At 30.6% G+C, this 22,271-nt stretch overlaps 2 protein-coding genes across 2 annotated transcripts in view; both read left to right on the top strand.

Annotated features, from left to right (window-relative positions):
• The window catches only part of LOC145326568 (uncharacterized), a 68,786-nt gene that overhangs the window by 29,035 nt on the left and 17,480 nt on the right, over positions 1 to 22,271 (top strand). The window lies entirely within an intron of this gene.
• On the top strand, positions 8,523 to 10,774 carry LOC145325518 (uncharacterized). Its single transcript, XM_080168497.1, has 4 exons — positions 8,523 to 8,656; positions 9,408 to 9,501; positions 9,743 to 9,832; positions 10,355 to 10,774. Exons 1-4 carry the CDS (start codon positions 8,523 to 8,525, stop codon positions 10,772 to 10,774), a joined length of 738 nt encoding a protein of 245 aa, XP_080024623.1.

The following is a 22,271-nucleotide window of genomic DNA, read 5'->3' as shown; positions in this document are numbered from 1 at the left end:
GCAGTATGCATGGTTGTGGTTTATATTTTTCGGAGGTGTTACAAAAGTTGTAACATGCTCCCCCCTCTTTATGAGGCCAACGAGGCAGGAACTTACAATCATTCAGTAACCTGGATTATCTTTTGTAGATTTAGAAGTTATTTTCAAAAGTCGTCTTCAACATAGTAAATGTTTTTGTTTTCAGGTTTCGATGACAATATGATGATTCAACCAAAATTGCAAGGTAGAAGCTCGCGGAAAATATGAATAATTTGAAGGAGAACTACAACGAACAATTGTGAAGAAGTGGCGCTGCTTCGTATCATTATGATTAGTTTATTACATAGTAAGCAATTACATATTACATATTACAAAATATTAAAAAATGTTAATCAATATCATTTTCTTAATCAAAGGGAAATATTTACTATTTGTATTTAATTGGTAATTGTCACTAAGCATAAAAAATATCAAAAGTAAATGATTTTGTAACTTTAATTTAATTGCAAAAAGTTGATTCAATTTTTCATTTTGAGTTTTCATTTATATTTAACATATTAAAATACATAGATTCAATTTTTCATTTTGAGTTTTCATTTATATTTAACATATTAAAATACATAGATCACATATTAACAAATGTTTTAAATTACATAAATTTTGTATTACAATTATCAGTGAATTATATTAATTTTGTATCATAATTACTGGCGAAAATGTTTGAATTGTTAAAGAAAATTTATTATTTTTGCAGTACTATGTAACACAATAAAAAATTAAGAACAAAGATAAATGAATGTCGCCAAAATTATAGTATATACGAATTGTTGATTATAATTATAATAAGAATTGAATATCATAATTATTGTTTTTTTTGTTTTGTTGATTTTCTTTATATTATAACCAAATAAAGTATGACAACTTGGTTATTATATTGATTTTTTTGTTTTGTTGATTTTCTTTTTATTAAACCAAATAAAGTATGACAACTTGGTTATTATATTGATTCGAACAAGTATTTAATTATAAAGAATGGTTTATAATAATTTCTTCAATCGAATAAAGAAGGGATTATTGATTGATTTATTTTTCGATTCTATTAGCCAATTAAAGAATGAATTAACGGCTGACATGTTTTACAACAACTAGATAAAGTTTGAATTATCTTTTTATAATAATTATTCAATCGAATAAAGAATGGATTATTGATTGATTTATAACTGATTATTAGCCAATTAAAGACTGAATTAACGGCTGATATATTTTACGCGATTTTATAAAGAGTGAATTATAAAATGCCTAATTTAGGGACAGGTAAATAATATACCAGCTTTAATCATTTTATAAAGAGTGAATTATAAAATGTTGACGCAATTTTATAAAGAGTGAATTATAAAATGCCTAATTTAGGGACAGGTAAATAATGTGCCAGCTTTAATCATTATTCTTGATTAGGATTGACTTGGGGAGATATAAACACAGGTTCTTGTGTATTAGCTGGCGTATACCTTGTACTTCTTCTTGTATTTTCAGTTTTATTTTTACAACAAGAACAAGTAGCCATAGAGCGGGCGTTGTTATAACAAAATATAACAAATTTTTTAGCGGCAGCGAATAAAACAAGAACTACGCCAGATATAGCTGAATATATTAAGCCTTTGAGTAATATTTCATTTTCCTCTGGGAAAAAGGATATATTAGAATCGTTTTCTGTGTCAATAAAGTTTAGATTAAACTCGGATATAGTGATAAAACCTTTTGACACTATTATGCCTTCATTAAAATAATTACAACCTTCCGATTTTGTACAGTGGTATACAAATAGGTCGAGTATAGAGATTTGTTTGGCATAAGATATATCTTTAAAGATACATATATCACTAGGTTTTTTTATCATAGAACATGTAGGTTTGTTTTGAGTTATTTTACTTACATAACCATATTTAGCATCAGAGGAGGTGGATATAGTTCCAAATTTATTATCGTCTAATTCTACATAAGGATCAGCAACTAAAATTTTACAGGTTTCAGCACAAAAAGGCAAGGGGTAGAAAACATTTTTATTTTCGAATTTATTAAGGTAATAATAAAGCTTATTTCCATGACGAGAAAAATGTGTTTTATCTTGTAGGGCTGCACACTTGAAAAATTTTGCTGACAAAGGTTTATCTTGATATTTTAGCTCGGTAGCGTAAACAATATTTAGAAATTTTAATTCATTTAATATGGGTGATAATATATTGAACATAGCGTCTTCAGATTTATAGCCTTCCTTAAATTTATTACTTAATTTAGTGGTGTCAATATTAACCATTTCTCCGTAATTTACGGTTCTAGTTAAGGTATATGTGTTTTGAGTGGCTTTAATGTCCATAGCTTTACTATATACGTCAGCCAAAGTTTGGGATTCCGAAATTAGCTTGGTAGCATCAGCCTCCCCTAAGCCAAAATCAAGGAGTTTTTTCCTAACATTCATTTTGGGTTCCTTTTCTATGCAAACTTGGGGTGTAGAAGTACAAAAAGAAGCTATGTCTTGTTCATCCTGTACTGATCTTAACTCTTCATAGGTAAGGTTTTCAAGATCAACGGTACACGCTTTTTCAGGTTCACTTAGGGGAATGTTTGTAAAGTCTAATCTGAGTGTACCTGATACAGACATAAGTATAAGTTCAAGGAGCTGTCTCCTCAATTCATTTAAGGGCATAAATTCTTGTTCTGATTTAGTTGTTTCTGAATAGGCTACTCCAGTGTGTTTTAATACCTGTTCATAAGTGTGCACAAGATATGTTCTATGCCTATTATTTACCCAACAAGCGAGTATAATCTTAATAGCGTGGTACGTTGAAGCTTTAATCTGCATTGAAGATTTTTTCGGCTTATTATAGTGTGTATCTAATTTTCTTACAAGATCAATTACACGCTTAACCTGTTCATTAATTTTAGCCTCTGTGTAAGGGTCTGGGGTACTAGTTTCTGTTGTACTAGTAGTAGTAGTGGAACTATCTTGATTAGAACTATCTGAATCGGAATTACGTTTAACTCTGCCATCAGATATTTCATCTAGAGCGTGTTTAAGGGCTGATTGAATGTTAGTTATATAGCAAGTAGTTTGGCTGGAATCAAAAAAGGGGCTATAGGATTGTTTAACCCTTTTAGCCTCGGCAATAATCTCATTCCATAAATCAAGTGATTTTGGAGTAGAAGAGCTAGGTAAGATTGAAGTAAAAAATGATTTACTAGGAGTTTTTACTTTAATCAAATCACTTATGGCGAGGACTTGTAATGAAAATCCTTTTCTCTCGGTGAATATTTCGTCTACTACTACTAAGGGTGAAAAGTGGGATTTTCCAAGTTTCAATTTTATGTCACCTTCTATATCTGCTTTATCTAGGTGTAGGAGAAGAAACAGCAAAAGGATATTCAGCCATTTTATTTTCATATTGTCTGAAAGAAATAAAAATATGATTTAAATAAAATTAAAATATTTGTTATTGTTTATATAATACGGCTTTGGTAAACAGTATCAAGGAGACCACAAAAAATTAATATAATTTTTGTACAAAACATTATACATGTAATGTAAATATTATACGACTCAACAAAATCGTAAGTAAAAGGAATAATTTTTTAAAATTAAAAATTATAATTAAATCAGAAATAGGTATAATACGGCGCTATTGGTATTATAACCATAATAACACCCCCCTTTTTACAAAAACTGGTATTACTATTGGAAAAAGGCGGTAAGTTGTAAGGTAACTTTGTTATATAAACCAATTTATTTAATAGTTATTTTACAGATCTGGAATAATTAATATTTCTATAGAAAAATAATCAATAAGTTATAATAGAGAATAAGTGATAAGAAATATTATTAATATGTTTATGTGATATTAAAAATAAGGGAAGGGGGTTAACCGATCATTAATTTTACTACTAAAGCGTTAATATTTATAGATAACAATGGAAATAAATGCGTACCAATTGTTGCAAAATATGCAAAATTTGATAGTGTTAGGTCTAGACCCAGATAAGTGTCTAGATGGTAACCCTTTCCTATTTTTGCATTATGTTTTAAAACCAGAGGTATTTTTGTAATTTTTATTTATAGGCTATTATATGACGTAGTAAGTAACAATTAAAGTTGGTTAAATATTAAGGTATTAAGAACAATATTAATTTAACTTTCTTTTCGATTTCTGATGTGAAATTAAAAGCAAAAATTTACTTTAAATTAAATAATAATACTAAATTAGGGCGTTTAAGGAACCATTAATTGTTGTGTGTTGAAAAACAAATATTTTAATATTAATAATTCGTAGGATTTCGAGCCGAAATTAAACGATGTATGTGGAGTGGGGTTTAACAACGCCGTTGTGAAGCAGCTTGAGCTAGGAGATGAAGATAGGTCTTATCCTTTATTGATAGCCTTGACTTTCTTCGCTACATATTCCTGCATCATCACTTTTTATTTGTTATACAAAGGTATTTTTTAATATTACATATTGTAGAAATAAAACAACAAATTTTTATTTTATTTTTTTATTAGCATGTTTGGCTGCATTTTTTGTTACATTTATACATTATAATTATGCGACAATAATTTTTACAATCGTGGATGCATAATACATAAGGTTTAGCAAGTATGATTGCATGATATATTATACGTTTACAATAACATTTTTGCAAGTATGGTTGCATAATACATTATAGGTTTATATTGTATCAAAATAAATACGTAGGGAAATAGATCCTTAAAAATCTTTTTGTGCATAAGTGTCATATTCTACTTATTTAATTAATAAGCGCAATTTGATTCTTGAAATAATAATAAAATAGGTTATACTCTAATGCAAGCAAAAAGTTTTATTTGATCTATAATTAGTGCTACATTTAGCAAAACTTATTATATCAATTGTTTAATGTGTAATTTTAGTCAGTATGACAACTAAAAAGTTTGATAGGGATTCTATATTTTTAGTCTGTATGACGACTAAAAGTTTATAGAAAATTTATATTTTTAGTCTGTATGATGACTAAAAGTTTATAGAGTTTTCACATTTTTATGTGTATTTTTGAATTTTAGTCAGTATGACAACTAAAAGGTTTATAGGGTTTTTTATATTTTTAGTCTGTATGACGACTAAAGGTTTATAGAGATTTTATATTTCTAGGCGACCAAAAGTTTTTATAATATCCATATTAATCCGTGGGCGTAATTAAGGTTATTTTATTATTAACTATTTAAAATGTTGATTGCAATAACAACAGCTCATTTTACAAAAACTTTTCATAATCATTTATTGCAAATGATCCATCTTTTAAATAGATTTATTATCATATAATATGCATATAATATTTTACAAAATTTTTATAAGTACAGATAAGTAAATATAACATATATGAATATTTAATTATGGGCTTTTCTTTTTTTATTGGTCATGGCTGCTCCCGCTGGTGTAGGTCCGGCTGCAGTTATGGTTAGAAAATGTTGTATAGCTTGAATAAACCCTTTTTCATCTGATATTTCTTTCGTTATGACTTGGTTGTTTAAAATATTTGTCATTAAATTAGCGAAATCTGCGGCTTGCTCAGAATCGGTTTTCTTTCCAAATTCTGGGTCATTGAAGGTATTATTCAATGTTATTGTGATGTCTTTAACCACAGAAAGTGCGGCATCAGCGTTTTCTTTGCAGGATTGAAATCCAGTGTCTTCACATTCCCGAAAAATTTCGTTTTCAGGATTTTCAATGTCAAAGGCATGGGACATAATGCTGTAATTCGCTGGCATGTATTTTTTACACATATTTAGTAGCCTAGTTGTAGCATTTAGAGTTTGTTCTTTGTCATTAAGAGTATTTTGAATTGTTTCAACTTTAATTTCTAAGTTCTTATTATCATCTGCAATGTTTTTTATTCTTTCTAGCGAATGAGTGTACTGATTGTCCTTCATTGTATAATTTGTTAATGATTCTTCATATTTCTCCTGTAAGGATGTAATTTCAGGTAATATATCTGTTGAACTTTTAACATTGAGTTTTCTCATAATTCTGGTTTTAAACTTTTCATCTTGATCTCTATCATATTTCAGTTGATCTAATTCTTTTTGGACAAGCTCTAAAGTAGAGTTTTGGTCATTTTGTTTGCTTATTTCTTGCCTAGCAACATGCAAATCATTTTCCAATTCAGATAAAGTTTGGTTTTGTACTCTTAGATTTTCTATTTCTTCTTTTAATGATTGTATGGTGTTTTCAAGAGTTTGTTTTTCACATTCAAGTTGCTGTTTTTCGTTGTCGGGGAGTGTACAGCTAAAACTAATATTTGATATCTTTGTCATTAATTTGTTAGACAGGTCATCAAATTTATTAGCAAGCAAATCTTGAATGGTTGGTTCTGTATTAACCGAGAGTACTTTGTTTTCAACCATTTCTGTGTCTTCTTCAAGGTTAACATAAGAATGTCCCGCTATTGTTTCAGACGGGTTAACAAATGAAAGTCCTGCTACTTGTTCTAATGGCTGAATATAATGATATGGACTAGTCAATGTTTGGGATTGTTCTGCAGCAGATGTTACATATGGGCCTGATATAACCATTTGTTGAGGCTGATAAATTTGTTGGTTATAAAGTGGAACATTTTGTTGAGGAGGGACATTTATTTGAGAATGGGAAATTGAATTTGAGGTAGCTACATAAGGCGCTGACGTCACATGAGAGGCAGCAAAGCTACTGTGCGGTGCTACAGAGACCGCAACATTAGCCGCAGGTATGGTTACAGGTATTGTGGTGTTAGTACACACTGTAGGTACAGGGCTAAGATCCATTAAGGAAGGGATTGTTTGAATGTTATATCTCTTTTCATACTGATCAATTAAGTGGGGTGGTAATGGGTATAACTTATTGTTTCTCAGCCAATGAACGCAGTCTGTATTGATTTCAAATCTGAAACCCTCTTTGCCAACATAGCGGTGGCTTTGCATATAACTGATTTTTAAATGAGATTTACATTTGTTGAATAAAGCAAGATTCATTAAATCAATGGAACAGACATTGTGCATAAAATATGCAATCGCCGAACAATTAATCAAAGCAAAGGTTATTAGAAGGGACTGAGCTGCTATTTCGGATTTAAACCATTCCTGATAAACATAGTAGCCGTGCAAATACACGATACCAGTTCTGGCGGAATATAGGTTTTCAAGTTCATCGCAAAGGTTGCGGCTTAAATGTGCTAACATTACAAGAATTGTGTCACTAGTTGTTACATTAAACGAGGTACAATTAAAAAGGGCATGTTTAAGTTTGGTAAAACAAGATTTTAGTACTTCGTCGCATTTGAAAACTAATTTTTCAATCAGATGTACAGAACGAGTAGTATGGGGTTTTGTGTAATAAGATTTGCTTTCCAGGGACTCGAGGTACACCACTTCGAGGTGTTTTTCATTCGAAAGAAAAGGGGAAACTTTTTCATACACAGTTTTTATATAGTCAACAACTATGTTCGATTGGGTATTGCTGGGCAAATTAAATCTCGATAGAACATCTTTTTTATCAACAATCTTTTTTCTAAAATGAAATACATTGATATCAAATAAGAGGGATGAAAATACTACTTGATTTTTTCCAGCATTTTTTACATGGGCTACAATTTGTTGGGTGAGAGCTATTAGATCATTAGGAGCAAGGTTATACTTTTTTTTAACTATGAAAAAATTGTTGCTTAAGGAATTGGGAAGTTTAGCATTGTGCTGGCTAGATACAAACATACCGCCAGTTTTTGATATTACGTGAAGCGTGTTAGCCGAGCACAGATCAGGCTCGGCTGCAGGAAGGGACAAAAATATTTTATTTCGGTTTGGGTTGGTAGATATATATGGGTCAACCGGGGAATCCTTTTTTTCTTCTCGGTAGAAATCTTGATGAACTTTTGGGCTGTCCATGGGGATTCCGATGTTTGTTGGTGGTTGATTCATTTTTAATTCCTTAGCATGAAAAATATTGTTTTAATATGATTTTAACTAAGGATTGTGCTATGTAATATTAAAACAACATGGAAATATTGGTCTAAAATGATATAACTAGGGATTTAGCTATGTAAAGTTATTTAATGTCATTTCAGGTTTAAACAGTAATGATTGTGCTATGTAATATTAAAACAACATGGAAATATTGGTCTAAAATGATATAACTAGGGATTTAGCTATGTAAAGTTAATTATTTAATGTCATTTCAGGTTTAAACAGTAAGAGAAAATTGATGGTGCAGGGTAAAGTTGATACGGCGAATGATCTACCTGCGAAGCAAACCAGTATTGAAATGAGCGAGTTGTCTGTTCCTACTGTGAAGGAAGAGGGAGAGAAGGTGAAATCAGAGCGTACCTGAATACAATTTTAATTTTATTTAATTTGTATAACTTGTATCACCCCCCTTTTTTTTTTTTTGATTTGTCCTAATTTAATTTAATATTAAGAGTAAGGCTTTTTAATTATTTTCAGAGCAGTATATGAAAAAAACTTTTAGTTCTTTAATAGCCATACAGCAAGAATGTTGGATGTGACTTTTTCCTGCCGCGACAAAGAGTCGTGTGTGACCGAGTGCCAGGCTGTTCTGGCACAAAGGACAGCCGAATATTTTGTTAAGTCTGAAAGTTCTTTAACCTCCATTATTGACTTATTAAGGTAAATTTATAGTATTTAAAATTTAAACCACTTCAGTACAAATATTACTTATTAAAGTTTGAATTGAAATGCTTAAATAAGGCGCTGAATTTTGTTTAATAATATGAAATGAGAAGAAAAATATATTTAAATTGTCCATGTACATGTATATATATATATGTATGTATGTATATATATGTATGTAATTTTGCGTCACAAAAAGGGGTTGTTGTATTTTATAATGTACCTTGACATTGGCGCTCCAATAAACGTAGTGCGCACTCGAAAACCCGGTAATTTTATACCTAAAGGGTTGGAACTTTTTGGGGTTTTTATTTCAAAAATATAATTTATGTACATTAATGTGCAATTTCTATTACTTTTTCGCGATTTTTTGGTATGTTTTTGAGCATAAAAACACTATTTACTTGAAAAATCAGGAAGATAGTATTTTATGAGCGCACACTTTATTGTTTGTGTGAGTAGTGTAAAAACATTGACCACTTTTGAGATTTGAATTTTCCGATATTCACGAAACCCAACTAAAAACCGTTACAAATTGTATACAAATATAAGACCATATCGATCGTTATGGTAATGTGTAGACAAATACTTTTCTGAAATATTTATTCCATATCTGCGTATTGTGCAGACATAAAAATATAAAATAATATATCTTAATGCAGATTGGTTATGTAATATATATATTTACATCTGTCTTTATATAGATATATTTTTTAGATACATATTATAAATTTACGTATTTTTTAAGGGAAAAAGAAACCGGTGATGAGATCAAGTACAACAAGATGAATCTGACCTCGGATACTAGACAAGCGGTCTTCAATGCTTTATTGGGATTCAAGGTGAGTTTTACCTTATATAATTCTTCAATATTAGGTACAATCTGCGATGTTTTATGGAGGATGGTCGATCCTGAAAAATAAGAATATTTTTAGGGATTTTTATATCCAATATATAACTTGTTATGAAAAAGTTTTTAATAGTTAATTTTTTAGGAAACTTATGGACTCGATGGACTTGCAAGAGATTTTTATATCCAATATACAACTTGTTATGAAAAAGTTTTTAATAGTTAATTTTTAGGAAACCTATGGACTCGATGGACGTCAGACTTGCAAGAATGAAGCTAACGGATGGTTACTTCTGATTGTTTTTGTACTTTCATGTTTCTTGGTAAGATAATTTACAAAACACTTTTACTGGCTTCAAAAGCAAATACTTATAATTATTATTTTACTTCATAATAAATAATTAATAAGCATTTTGTTGTGTAAATATAAAAGATGCGGTATAAGCAAATAAAAACGTTTATTTATGTATCACAAAGAATAGAAATTTGATTTAGTTTAATTGCGTAGATAAGAATCAATTCCGCAAGCAAAAAAAGAACCTTGTGAACGAAAGGGGAGAAAAATTTTTCATTCAACGGCTAGGCGAAACTGTAAGACTCAATTATCTTGCCGCAATCGCGGACGTGATTAGTTACCCCCCTTTTTTATAATGTTGGTAACATAATTTCCTAACTAAGTTTTATATATTATTTATGGTACATAACAAAGAATAATTTTCAAGCCTTTATTTTCTTACACACACAAAGAAGTTTGGGAACTAGTTGTTTAACAACAAAAGATAATATACTAACAAGTTAGAAAAATAGGGTCTAAATAATTCTATTTTTATTTTAATTTTATTTAGGTTTCTGCAGTTGTTTTAGCAGCTGTAGGTTTCAGCCTGAAGAGATGTAAGGAGTACTATCAAGGACGGGCTAACGAGAGACGCAAGAAGAAATTGGAACATATGGAGCAGGGGAAAACATTGTTACAAAAACTCGAGCGTATAGATGCAAAAATCGAAAACCATAGGGCCGCGTCCACTTTAAACAGAAGTTTCAAGGCTGAGTCGGTTAAGCCGGATCATTTGTTAGACACCGATTCTGATTCTAAGGAATTGGTGGAGTTTGACCACCAATGGAGACTAAATAAAATTAGGGCGCATTGTTATGAACAGAAAAAGGCTAATGAAGGTCTTGATTATAATTTTGTATCTACTATGTGCGATGACCCAGTAAATCCTGTAAGCAAGGACAATGTTAAGGACAGTGTAAATGACAATTAACTTAATGTTTGAAATTAGTAACCTGTTAGTATTTTACTCAATAGCGCAAGTTGGTAGGACTTTTATATGTAGTGGTTAGTTATCATTTCCGTTTTTGCTTAGATTCTTTCATTGCTTAACAAATCCTTATTGTTTGTAGGAAAAAATAACTATTAAATGTTAATTTGATGTAAAGGTAATAATAAAATAATTGTTTTGTAATTGACGTTTTTCTTGTATGTCAATCATTAATTGTTATCTATTATAAAAATGTACAACCTATTGATATGTTATTAAAATTCATTACACGTAATAAAATTTAAAAATAAAATAATATTGCAAATTTGTTTTTAACTTGCGGAAATTGTAAAACGTTAGTAGGGCTTAGCTTAACCCGGATGCCAAGCCTAGTAAAGCTAGTTTTTATGTTGCTTTGTCATGCTATTTCGTGCTAGGTAGAATATCTTGTTTTGCACAAGAAGGTGTTCTTATTTTTTCCGCAAATTGTTTAATTTACAATATAAAGGATGGAATTATGTGTAAAATAATTGGTAAAAGAATTTGCATTGGCTTTAGAACTAATATACTTGTATAACGATTTAAAATACAAAAACACTAGTATAATGACGTAATACTAATATTTGGTATATAAGTCTTTTTAGCCAGTTTTGCAAAACATTTGCAAAAAATAATATACGGCGGTCCTGCATAGCTTGCCCTGGCACAGAAACGCCTTTTTAGAAAGTGCGTACCGTACCGGATAGGTTTACCACTAAACCATTAGGCTAGCTATGGATGTACTACAAATTTTTACACATTATGTTTGATAAATATCGTTTTAGCGTATTTTAAATATATTTTAATAATTACCTTTTTATGTTTTTGTAGTTTTTTGCCTTTATACAAGATAGGTAGGACACGGGGGTATTCAGGGTTCCTATAATATTAAAAGATTAACATTAAAGATTTAATTGTTCTTTTTTTTTTTTAAAAAGACATTTTTCAACATGGAGAAAAGATTTCATATCAGACATGAAGATGGTTGTCTTTTAAAATATAACAATATAAAAATTGAGCGAAAATAATTTCCGTCAAATATTTACCTTTAAGTCTTTTAATAGTATAGGATGTGTGTTATTTTGATGATATAACTCGATGAATGCGTTATCCTTCCGTCTGAAAGAAAAAGGCAATTTTAGAAAAAATGTTTATGAGGTTTGATAATTTCTACAATTATTTTTTTTATTAACATTCAGAATAAATAAACCATAAGTCACAATTTTTGGGATATTATGTACAGTAGATATAATAATAGGATACATACTCATAAATATCTTAGTATGGAAAGATATATACAAAGGGTCTTTAATAAAGGGGGAATACATTATATAGTAATATACACATAAATATCTAGTATGAAAGACATTTTTCTGTGTAAATAAAGGTAAAGGAAAAGAAAGAGATTGATTTCTTTATTCCTCTAATATAGTTTCTAAATCATTTATGCTATTTTCATTGTTATCTAAATCGTGATTTTCGTTACTGTATAATTCATCCTCGCTAGATGAAGAATCTAGGTAATTAGGTCCTTGGATATCTTGGTTTTTATTTTTATCTAAATTCCTCGGTTTTAAAACTGGTATGTTAAACAGTTCATTTATATTTTCATATGAAAGCAGTTTAAAGGCTTCTGCCAATGATTTGTCAATATCGAGTTTAGAAAGTTTATTAAAATTAACCTTCTTTAAATCGCTTGCGTGACGCATAACCACTTGACCGGAAATTTGATTTTGAATATGTATTGTTTGATCACTACGGTCAACAACTTTATAAGGTACAAGGCCAAACAGTGGCTTATATTTAAAACCGTAGCTTTTGTCGTTTAATTTGGTAAAAACAATATCGTTAATATGAAAACTATGGTCTATTCTATTTTTATTTCTCTTATCGGAATTGCGCATTTTGTATTGAACTACTCTATCTCTACAATCTTTGATTAGTTGTTGGACCTCTAATTTATATTGTTCTGAGTATAGATTTAAATTATCATTCAACACATACTGAAAAACGTTTTCGGTCGGATCCTTAAATTCACCATCCATTATTCCATCTAAAGAATTAAATTGAATATTATATGGTGACAATTTTTCATTTAAAAAGGGGATTTTATTTAGCATTGCGCAACTTATAGACAATATATGACTAAGATCTAATGTAGTATATTTTTCTCTATAAATTCGCAACATTTCATTTGTGGTACGGACGGCGCGTTCGATAAATCCACGTGATTTAGATTTAAGGACTGAGCTGTTAAGAACTTTAATATTAAGATTATTAAAATAATTCATTATTAACTTGCTTTTGTAAATTGAAGCATTGTCGCTAATAAATGAAGCAGGTATGTCATGTACTGAGAAGTAGTTACTCAGGCAGTTCATAATAGCTCTAGATGTTTTAGATTGAAGAATATATATACTAGTATACGTTGAGTAAACGTCTTTAATTATTAGCAATGCTTTAGGGTCTTGTTTTCTAACCTTATTTTCAAAGGTAGGTAGCTCGAGAAGGTCAGAATAAATGAGCTTATTAGGAGAATTAATGGAGTTGTCAAAGGTAGATCCTTCTTTTAGGCGCAAAGAGTTTGGCTTATTCTGAATACAAAGTAGGCAGTTAGCAGTTAGATTATCACAAATGAGTTTTGCTAATTTTCTGTTATTGAAATAATAATAATTGTTTACATAATTCCAGAGCCTTTGATTTCCCATATGCATCAGCGAGTAATGGATAAAGCAAATGTAAGGTAAATATAGTATTTGAGGTAGTAAAATTTTACCATCTATAAATTTTATTGTATGAGGGAGGGAATCAGGGCAGTTTTTTTCTGCCAGTTGTAGTTTTATAAAATTTGGCGTAGACAAATACTCTTTAAATTTATCCGAAAAGTATTTTCCTACGTTGGGAAATTTAGTATGTACTTTTTTTATTGAATAACCTTCTTTTTCATTGCTGTTATTACCCAAAATTGGAAATTCTGATATAGTTAGGTAATCATCAGTATAATAAGGCTTTACACTATTATTAAAAGTTGAAATTTCTATAGGACAGAGGCGTGACCAAACATCAGCCAAATTTTGTTTGTCTGTTACATGTATGAAATATAACGCCGTACCTTTATACCAGAAGTATAATTTATTAGCTAAATTATCAATTTTGACATTTCGTGATGAAAACTTATGTCTTGTTAATACTCCTTTGACTACCATTGAATCTAACAGAAGGTAAGTGCATTTGTTAGTAATTTGAGGTTCATAATATCTTAGGCTAGCATATACACTAAAAATTTCTAGATATGCTATACCTTGTTTTTCTAAACAACCTAAGGGAATCGCTTTAGAGTAAAAGCTAACTATTTTAACCAAATGTTTGTTCATTTCATATGTGTTATTTTTAATGATATTTATAAAATAGTCTTTAAATTCTGATAATGTCATAAGATTAGGTCCGAAGCGTAGCACAGTTTTTTTACAGAGAATGCTGGTTGTTTTTACATTCAATCCATAAATTAAGGAATCATGGAGTAAGAAACATATATCTTCGCTATAATTTCCGATTTTAATTGTACTACAGGGTGTAGAAAATACTATATTTGTTTTAAACATTTTTGTACACCCATATAATAGGTAATACAAAATATGATCATTGTTAATCAAAAAATCAGTATTTAATTGCTGAATTGTTTTACAGAAAACTTCCTTATGTAGCGTAGACAAACATTCCTTTTTATTGGTATAAGGCATGAACTCTACAAAATCGTAATCATAGAGATTTAGGATGGTATATAAGTGTGTCATGGCGCTAGTAAAATCTTCTGGAAAAGATCTATGATTAAGTTTTCTCGCTGTTTTAAAAATAATTTCTATAATGTTTTCATTTAAACATATATATTCTGTATCTTTAGGATAGGGATGAATAATATTGGGATCAATTTTGTGCGAATTAATAGGGAATTTTTTAACGCATTCTGACATATTGACATTCAGCAGTACTGACCCTATACTATAATGTGACGCGTCTGTTAGTAAGACGTTAACACTGTTTTCACTAGGGACATCAATAAACCTTTCGGTTTTTGATAATAACTCTTTAATTTTAGAAAAAGCTAGTTTAGCTTCTGAATCATAAATAAAAGGGTTTAATTTTTTATATAATAGATTACATTGTTCATGAACAGAAAGGGGAAAAATAGATCTATAATAATTTATTTTGCCTAACAAGCTTTGCATTTTTTTCAAAGAATCAGGTTCCCCTAAAGTTGTTATTTCATTAAGTTTTTTATCAGGACAAAGGATTTTTCTATTCTTAATTTTATACCCAAGAATATGAATTTCATCTGAACTATCTAAATCAAAAGCAAGTGTACATTTAGAAGTTGAAATTTTTACTCCTATCAGGTGTAACCTGTTTAAAAGTTTTTCTATTTCTAAAATATGATTTTGTAATTCTTCCTCTGATTCAGAATATAAGATAATATCATCCATAAAAATAAGCAAATTTTGAATAAAATCTAATTGACCATTTTTGTCTAAGTGCAAGTATTTTTGCATGGTCTGAACGAGGTAGGACGGCGTTTGGCAGAATCCCGTAAGAGCGCGTTTCATTATGTATGCTGCTTTCTCTGTCAAAACATTCATCGCCCCAGAATCCATGCTTTCTTTGTCTACCTGAATGCTATAAAAGCATTTTTTCAGGTCAATTGTGGTTATATATTTAGATTTTTTAATGATTGGGCTTAACAGATTTTTGTAATCAGGGAGTGCGGCACTTGTTCCCCCAAAAGCAGCTTCATTGCTGTATTTGGCATCTATTATGATGCGAGGCAATTCTGACTTATCTTCGCTGCGGCTAGGGACAGTAAAGACAGGGTTGCCAAATGACATGTGTGGGGGAGCTATCTCAGCATACCCATTTTGAAGAAGTAGATCAAAGAATTTATCGACAGCTTCTCTGTCTGTTGCTTTAAGGCTATAAGGCTTCGTATTACGATATACAGGGCTGGATAATTTTACTGACATTTTGGGTATAAAAGATTCATTGAGGGACCCGCAATCAAAGGTATGTTTTGAGTAAACTTGCAGATCATAAATTAAATTAGCTATTCTTGATTTAACCTTTTCAAATTGGCATGTAATTGAATCTTTTATATCTTGTACTGTAGACAACTTTGTTTCTAAAACATCTGAGATGTTAAGTCCGATGTCTAAATCATTTTGAAAAGATTGAAAAAACTCATTTTCATCTATTACATTTGGGGATGGTTTAACCTCTTTTTTTATTGTTTTATCTATTTTATTAATAGTTGTATATTTGTCAGTATACAATACTAAAATATGGGAAATTAAGTTATTTAGCAAAAGGGTTTTATTCAAGAATAACAGTATTTGTTTTGATATAAAATTTAAGGGTAAGACTGTCATAATATCATCCAAAGTAAATTTAATATTTATCAAAGCTATCCAGAATTGTGTATAAAGGTAGGCTAATAATGGAAAAATAGAATTAAAGCAATTCTTTGAAATAATTTTTTCAAAAATAAAAATGGCATTATTTTTATTATTATTACAAGGTTGTTTTTGCTTTTCTATTAATGTAATAGAGGAAATTTTGTGACTAACTGGGATATTTAGTTTATTGGTAGCGGTGATATAAATATCATTATTTTCTTTAAAAGTTTGCTTGTATAGCAAAGGGCTAGAAAAACTGTTTTTAATTTCATAAGAAGTGTTTTGTTTGTTATTGACAATCTTTCCTACAATTAGTTTTTGTTCAAACGGAAGAAACGTTAAATGGTCGTTAACTTTAACTTTAGGGGCTAATTTTCTGTTGTACTCCAGCCTGGCACTGTTTATGCTATCGTCATATACTATTGTAACACAGGCTGCCTTAATAAAATCCCTACCTAATAAGAAGCAATTATCAATAACATTGTCAGTTACTAGGACGTCCAAGACTATATCACCATAGTTTGGGAGATAAAAAGGGATTCTGAATAAACCATAACATTTTATATCATGGCCAGTTACTGACTGAAGGGTATTTTTAGCCTTTTTATAAAAATATTCCTTATAATTAGGGATTAAGTGTTCTAAATACTCACGGGATACGAGATTAGAACCTGCACCACTATCAATTTCGAACAGTAGTTTTGTATTGTTATGATAAATTTCAAAAATATAAGGCTCTAAACCAGTTCTATGATCCACTTGTTTAATGTAATCTTTTGAATTTTTCGGCGCTTTTATTAGGTTACTATAAATACGCTTTAAAGGGCCGCTAAAATGTGCAGGTTTAAATCTAGTTTTGGAAGATTTGCATTTCCTGTTCAATTTTGATTTTTTAAATTTATTAGGAATAGTATATGTTAATTTACTAATTATTTTTAGTTTATACAGTGGGAATAAGCCTAACATTAAACTACTGGCGCATATTATATTAACACATAAAGCAAAAATATATATTGCTATTTCAGGGTTTAATGAGCAGACGCATAGTAGGAAAGGTATTAGATAATATAAACCTGTTTGAGAAATGAATTTAAAATTAATTATAATATTCCAAAGGTTAGAACACATAAAAGATGTCTTTCCTATAAACTTTGACAGGGAAGGTTGTATATAATTCTTTGTGAGATAAGAATTTTTATTAAAGGGAGCATTTGTAGTAGTATATTTCACATTTAAATCATCTTTTTCCATAAAAAGTGTTTGTTTTGTCAATACATTACTACTTTTTGTTATATTTGTATTTATTAATTTAGATACATTTGTAATAGACGCGGTTTGATTAGATAAAATATCTGTATTGGCGATATTGTTATCGTTATTTTCGACAAGGACGGATTTATTTAACATAATATCTGTATTGGCAATATTTTTATCGTTGTTTACAATTAAACCAGATTCCATATCTGTGGTGACGATATGATTCTCCATACAATCTGTAACAGGTTTTTTGTTATATTTGTTATTAATATCTTCATTATCAGAAGAGGAAGAAGAAAGATAGTCAGTATCATAAGTATTAAGTTTTTTGCAACGTTTTCTTATGTGTTTACTTCGGATCTTTTTAACTTCTCTAAAAAATTATTCTTTACACAAGCATCTACAGGGTGATTATACATATAAAATCCAGCATCTTGACAATTGGGACAAGCAATTGGAATAGGTTTCACATTAGGGAAGTTTGGACATTTAGTGTCAGTGTGAGCCTTATCTCTACAAAGGAGACAAAATTTTATTTTCACATTCTGAAGATTTGCTACTCTAAGGCTATCGTTAGGGTTAAAAATACATTGACTATTTTTATGTCCTATCCTTTTGCAAATATCGCATTTTAGGGAAGCTTTATTTTGATAGCTGTTTAACTTACAAACATTCTGTGGGCCATAATTGCATTCATCATCACTTAGGTGATCGTAAAGATCTTCTGCGCAAATGTCTACCTGCTCCCAGTCTACATCGACCCTTTTAACGACGTTTTTATGTACTCTAGACTCTTTAGAAAGAAAACTGTCGATCGAAGCTTCGTGGGTGCGCAAAAAATTTTCGAAAGCTGCAAGGGTAATTTGGCCATTTTGAATGGCAGCGGTTGAGTTGAGAAAATGACGTAAGCCGTAAGGGATGTACTTGTATACCGCACTAATAATTCTCCTATTTTTTTCTTTTTCAGAAATTATAGCATCAGAAATATTTTCTATATATCTTTTGTATTCATACAAAATAGACATAATGGATTTAGAAGAAGGTTTAAATTTTGCAAAATTTTCATCGATGTCTAGCATATTTGTAATAGACCCATTGAGAAGACGATTAAGTTTATTTAAATATTCGCTAGTAGGGAGATCTAACGGGTTACCCCCAGCCATTTCCAATTTTTCTTTGATTTCCTTAGATATGGACATGTGAATTAACATATTGTATTCACATGGACTAAAGTCCGAAAGATCAAAACTATCCAACTGATTTAAAAAGGCTTTAAGCCCTACTGTTTCTATGGACATCAATTGACGATGGATAACCCTTTGTTTTTGGAAAAGTTTATCTGCATTATACGTGTTTTTTCTATTTGCTAAGAAAGGGGGCTCAAGGTTGTTAAAGGTGTTACACTTTAAATGAGGGGCGTTGTAAGTATTCTCAGTGTTTTGTGCTTTAAAGATTTGTTTTATTTGTTGGCTAGTTTGATCTAATAGTAATTCTTTGTTTATTCTATCCAACCCTTTAGCCTTATTTATATGGTCCTCTATTGAAGAGAGAAGTTCCCTAGCATGAATTGTGGATAATCCCGTAGGAGATAAATCTCGTTGGTTTGACCTGTAGACGGGAATATCAGTTGTAGCGTAGCGATAATTCTGAGGGCCAAAACTAAGTATAGGGTTTAGGCTAGGAGGGGGTTGGCTGAAATCATTCCTTATTGCATTACTAGAACCAACCTGCAGGTTGGATATGTCACTTGCCATTTTGTTAAGACTACTTACAATTTCTCCCATATTATTTTTTAAGGCATTTAATTGATCTTCATTATTAGAATTGGAGTTTTGGGAATTAACTGGTGGAGTAGGGGCCGAAGGGACTAATAAAGGTGCTCTAGGTGTGTTTCTTACAAATCTTCGTCCGAAAGTTCTCCATCTATCCCTCATTCCTATAGAACCTTCGTCATCGCTGACGTCATAATCTCTGTTCCTATCCATGACTTATTAAAAGCAGTATGTAGCCTTAAATATTTATATGGATTTAGGGACGAATTCAAAACGGATATTTTTGTTAAAAATATATATTTATAATAACTGACAAAATTTAACATACAATTATAGCAGTATGACGCTATGTGTAATATGTAAAAAATCGTACAGAATTATATAAATTGAATTAGTTTAACAATAACTTTTACAAACAATTATAGCAGTGTGATGCTATAGTACAATATATAGGTTAGGTTATAAAAGGGATTTGTGACTTTAGATATGGTATATTAATTGAATTAGTTTAACAATAACTTTTACAAACAATTATAGCAGTGTGATGCTATATTATAATGTGTAAAGGTTAGGTTATAAAAGGGATTTGTGACTTTAGATATTATATATATACTAAAATGAGTCTTTTTATGAGGGACTGAGTAAGGACAGTACCCCGCGGGAAAAAAAATAAATTTTTATATAAAATGAATATATAAAAATTGAATAAAACTTACCGGTTCGAAAAAGTCGACGGTGGCTAAGCCTCCATATTACATTTTTACGTACTTAATTAACTAAGATATTTTATCAACAAGGTATATTTCACTAATTTGACATTTCAACTAGAGTATATATATGGTTAAACTTTGAGTGTGTTAAAAAGACTGGCTTCTTCTACAGGTAGTTTGTGCTTCCTTCTTGTCTGGTTGTCCGCACGCGCAGTATGCATGGTTGTGGTTTATATTTTTCGGAGGTGTTACAAAAGTTGTAACACTCTAGAGGGGAACGATTAGGAGACCTAATTACGCCTGAAAGAAATCAGGCCTTATCTGCCTTAAGTTATTACCTGATGATCAGGAGGCTGGTCACTCCTTTCTCGGATCCAGAAGTAGCCTCGCAGTACTTCTACAACCTAAAACAGGAGACTAATCAACCCCTTGACACCTACTTTGAAAACAAACTTAGGGTGTTCAAACTCATGAATCCTGGCATAATACCTAAAAAGAAGTGGAAAGAATTCTACCTTAACGTTAGCAAAAATCTGCTGTATACAAACCTTGCCATGGACATGGCCAATTATGTTGAGAATATGCAATTTTTGGACGATTACAACGCTTACTTAAATAAACTTATTACCCTCGGACAAAGATACGTTAATTGGGACGGGTCTGGCCATATTAGCAAGGAAAACCTTTCGGCTTGCTATTCCCAAGCCATGGAAATGTTCCTACCTAAAAATTCTGCGGAAACGAAAAAACAACCCATAATCAGCATTATCGAAGATAATACCCCCACTAACACAGCAGTGTATAAGGAAAACTTAACCGAAGAACCTGACGAGGTTCCTTCTTGGGTAGATCATGAGGATGATCCTATTGCTTGGGATCAAATCGAGGGCGTCATAGGAGTCTTTAATGGGAGGAGTAAAAATATTAAATGCTGGCATTGTAATATCCCTGGCCACGTAGTGCAGAACTGCAACAAAAAGAAAGCTGGGGAGCCCCCACATCCTGAGTCCCGTTTTGGTAAAACACAAAGTAAATTCACCCCACCTAGAAAAGTTCCAGGTAATAGTAATAAAATACCTGAGCAGTATGCGCGTAAAACTATCAACCAAATGGATCAGGAAGCCAGCGATGAATCTGAAATAGATAAACATGTACAAGCGATTGTTAAAAATCACGTCCATTATATGTAAAAGATAAATGGATATATGCGATATTAATTGTCCCTATCCTAGAAAATAAAAATTAGCTGAATGAATTTCATATTTTGATATGGAAAGATAAACAAAATATCCCATGTCAAGCTAAACTTGCAAATTCCTTAATATCAAATATCCCTTACCAGGCAATGCTTTGGCGCGGGAAAATAAAACAAATTGTTATTATTAAGTATGACTAAGCAACATAAAATAAACTCCTTCCCCTCCTTTCCCTATCCAACTGTAGCTGATACAGGAAATTGGGGGAAATAGGGAGGTAACCTGAGGAGCATTTCACATGCACTTGAGATTTCCATTCCTTTTTAAAAAATTAATAGTCTTTATAAAGAAGCCAACAAGTGAATACTTATTTACTATTTAGTAGTATTTATTTTTGATATCGCATGATCTATTTAAAATGTAAATAGCGTATATTTTTAAGTGTATGTACATATGAATCTAAAACATTTGAATTCGATTTTTAACCGCTAGGGGACTGTAAGCAAATTATCTGTATATAAACAATGATTTTATAACTAAAGCCTCAGTATCAATCTTATTTTAAAGTTGCACATTTTCAGTTCATTTTCAGCAATTATGTATAATAACGGATTTGTATGGGTTAATATCATTGTATTTTGCACAGTGACAATAATAGAACTATATTTAATTTATTATGTATCCGAAAGATGTCGCCTCGAGTGCTACCGCGGTCCATATAAATAGATAATAAGAAAAAGGGGGGGGTCTACTGGAAAATCTGTATAAATACGAGTGAATGTCCAAATCTAATTCAGTTGTTCAGAAAGATTTTTAATTATCTTTTCCTCTCTGATTTTTTGAGCTGCAATCAAGCAGCATTTAAAAATTAAAAACTTAAATCACTTAAAAACGTGATTAATAAAATCTTAAATTATTTCAATTAATATTTGATTGAATTATTTTTCGCTAGGATTACTAGCAAATTAAAAATATCTTAGTTCTATTAACTTCCGCTAGGATAATCAGCGGAATAAAGTGCCGCTATATAAAAGTAAATGCATATTGTTCTACCCCATAGGTGGAAAAATTAAGTATAAATA

This window comes from Acartia tonsa, chromosome 8 (genome assembly GCF_053477335.1).
Source record: "Acartia tonsa isolate MP-2025a chromosome 8, ASM5347733v1, whole genome shotgun sequence".
Taxonomy (NCBI): Eukaryota; Metazoa; Arthropoda; class Copepoda; order Calanoida; family Acartiidae; genus Acartia; species Acartia tonsa.
Note: the sequence above shows the minus strand (reverse complement) of the source record. Positions and strands in the feature narration are given on the sequence as shown.

Bases quoted from the DNA above. Each gene is read 5' to 3' on its own strand.
- LOC145325518 (XM_080168497.1), top strand. From the start codon at position 8,523: ATGTTGGATGTGACTTTTTCCTGCCGCGACAAAGAGTCGTGTGTGACC. The intron at 8,657-9,407 runs GTAAATTTATAG...GTATTTTTTAAG, and splicing joins TCCATTATTGACTTATTAAG to GGAAAAAGAAACCGGTGATG. The intron at 9,502-9,742 runs GTGAGTTTTACC...GTTAATTTTTAG, and splicing joins ATGCTTTATTGGGATTCAAG to GAAACCTATGGACTCGATGG.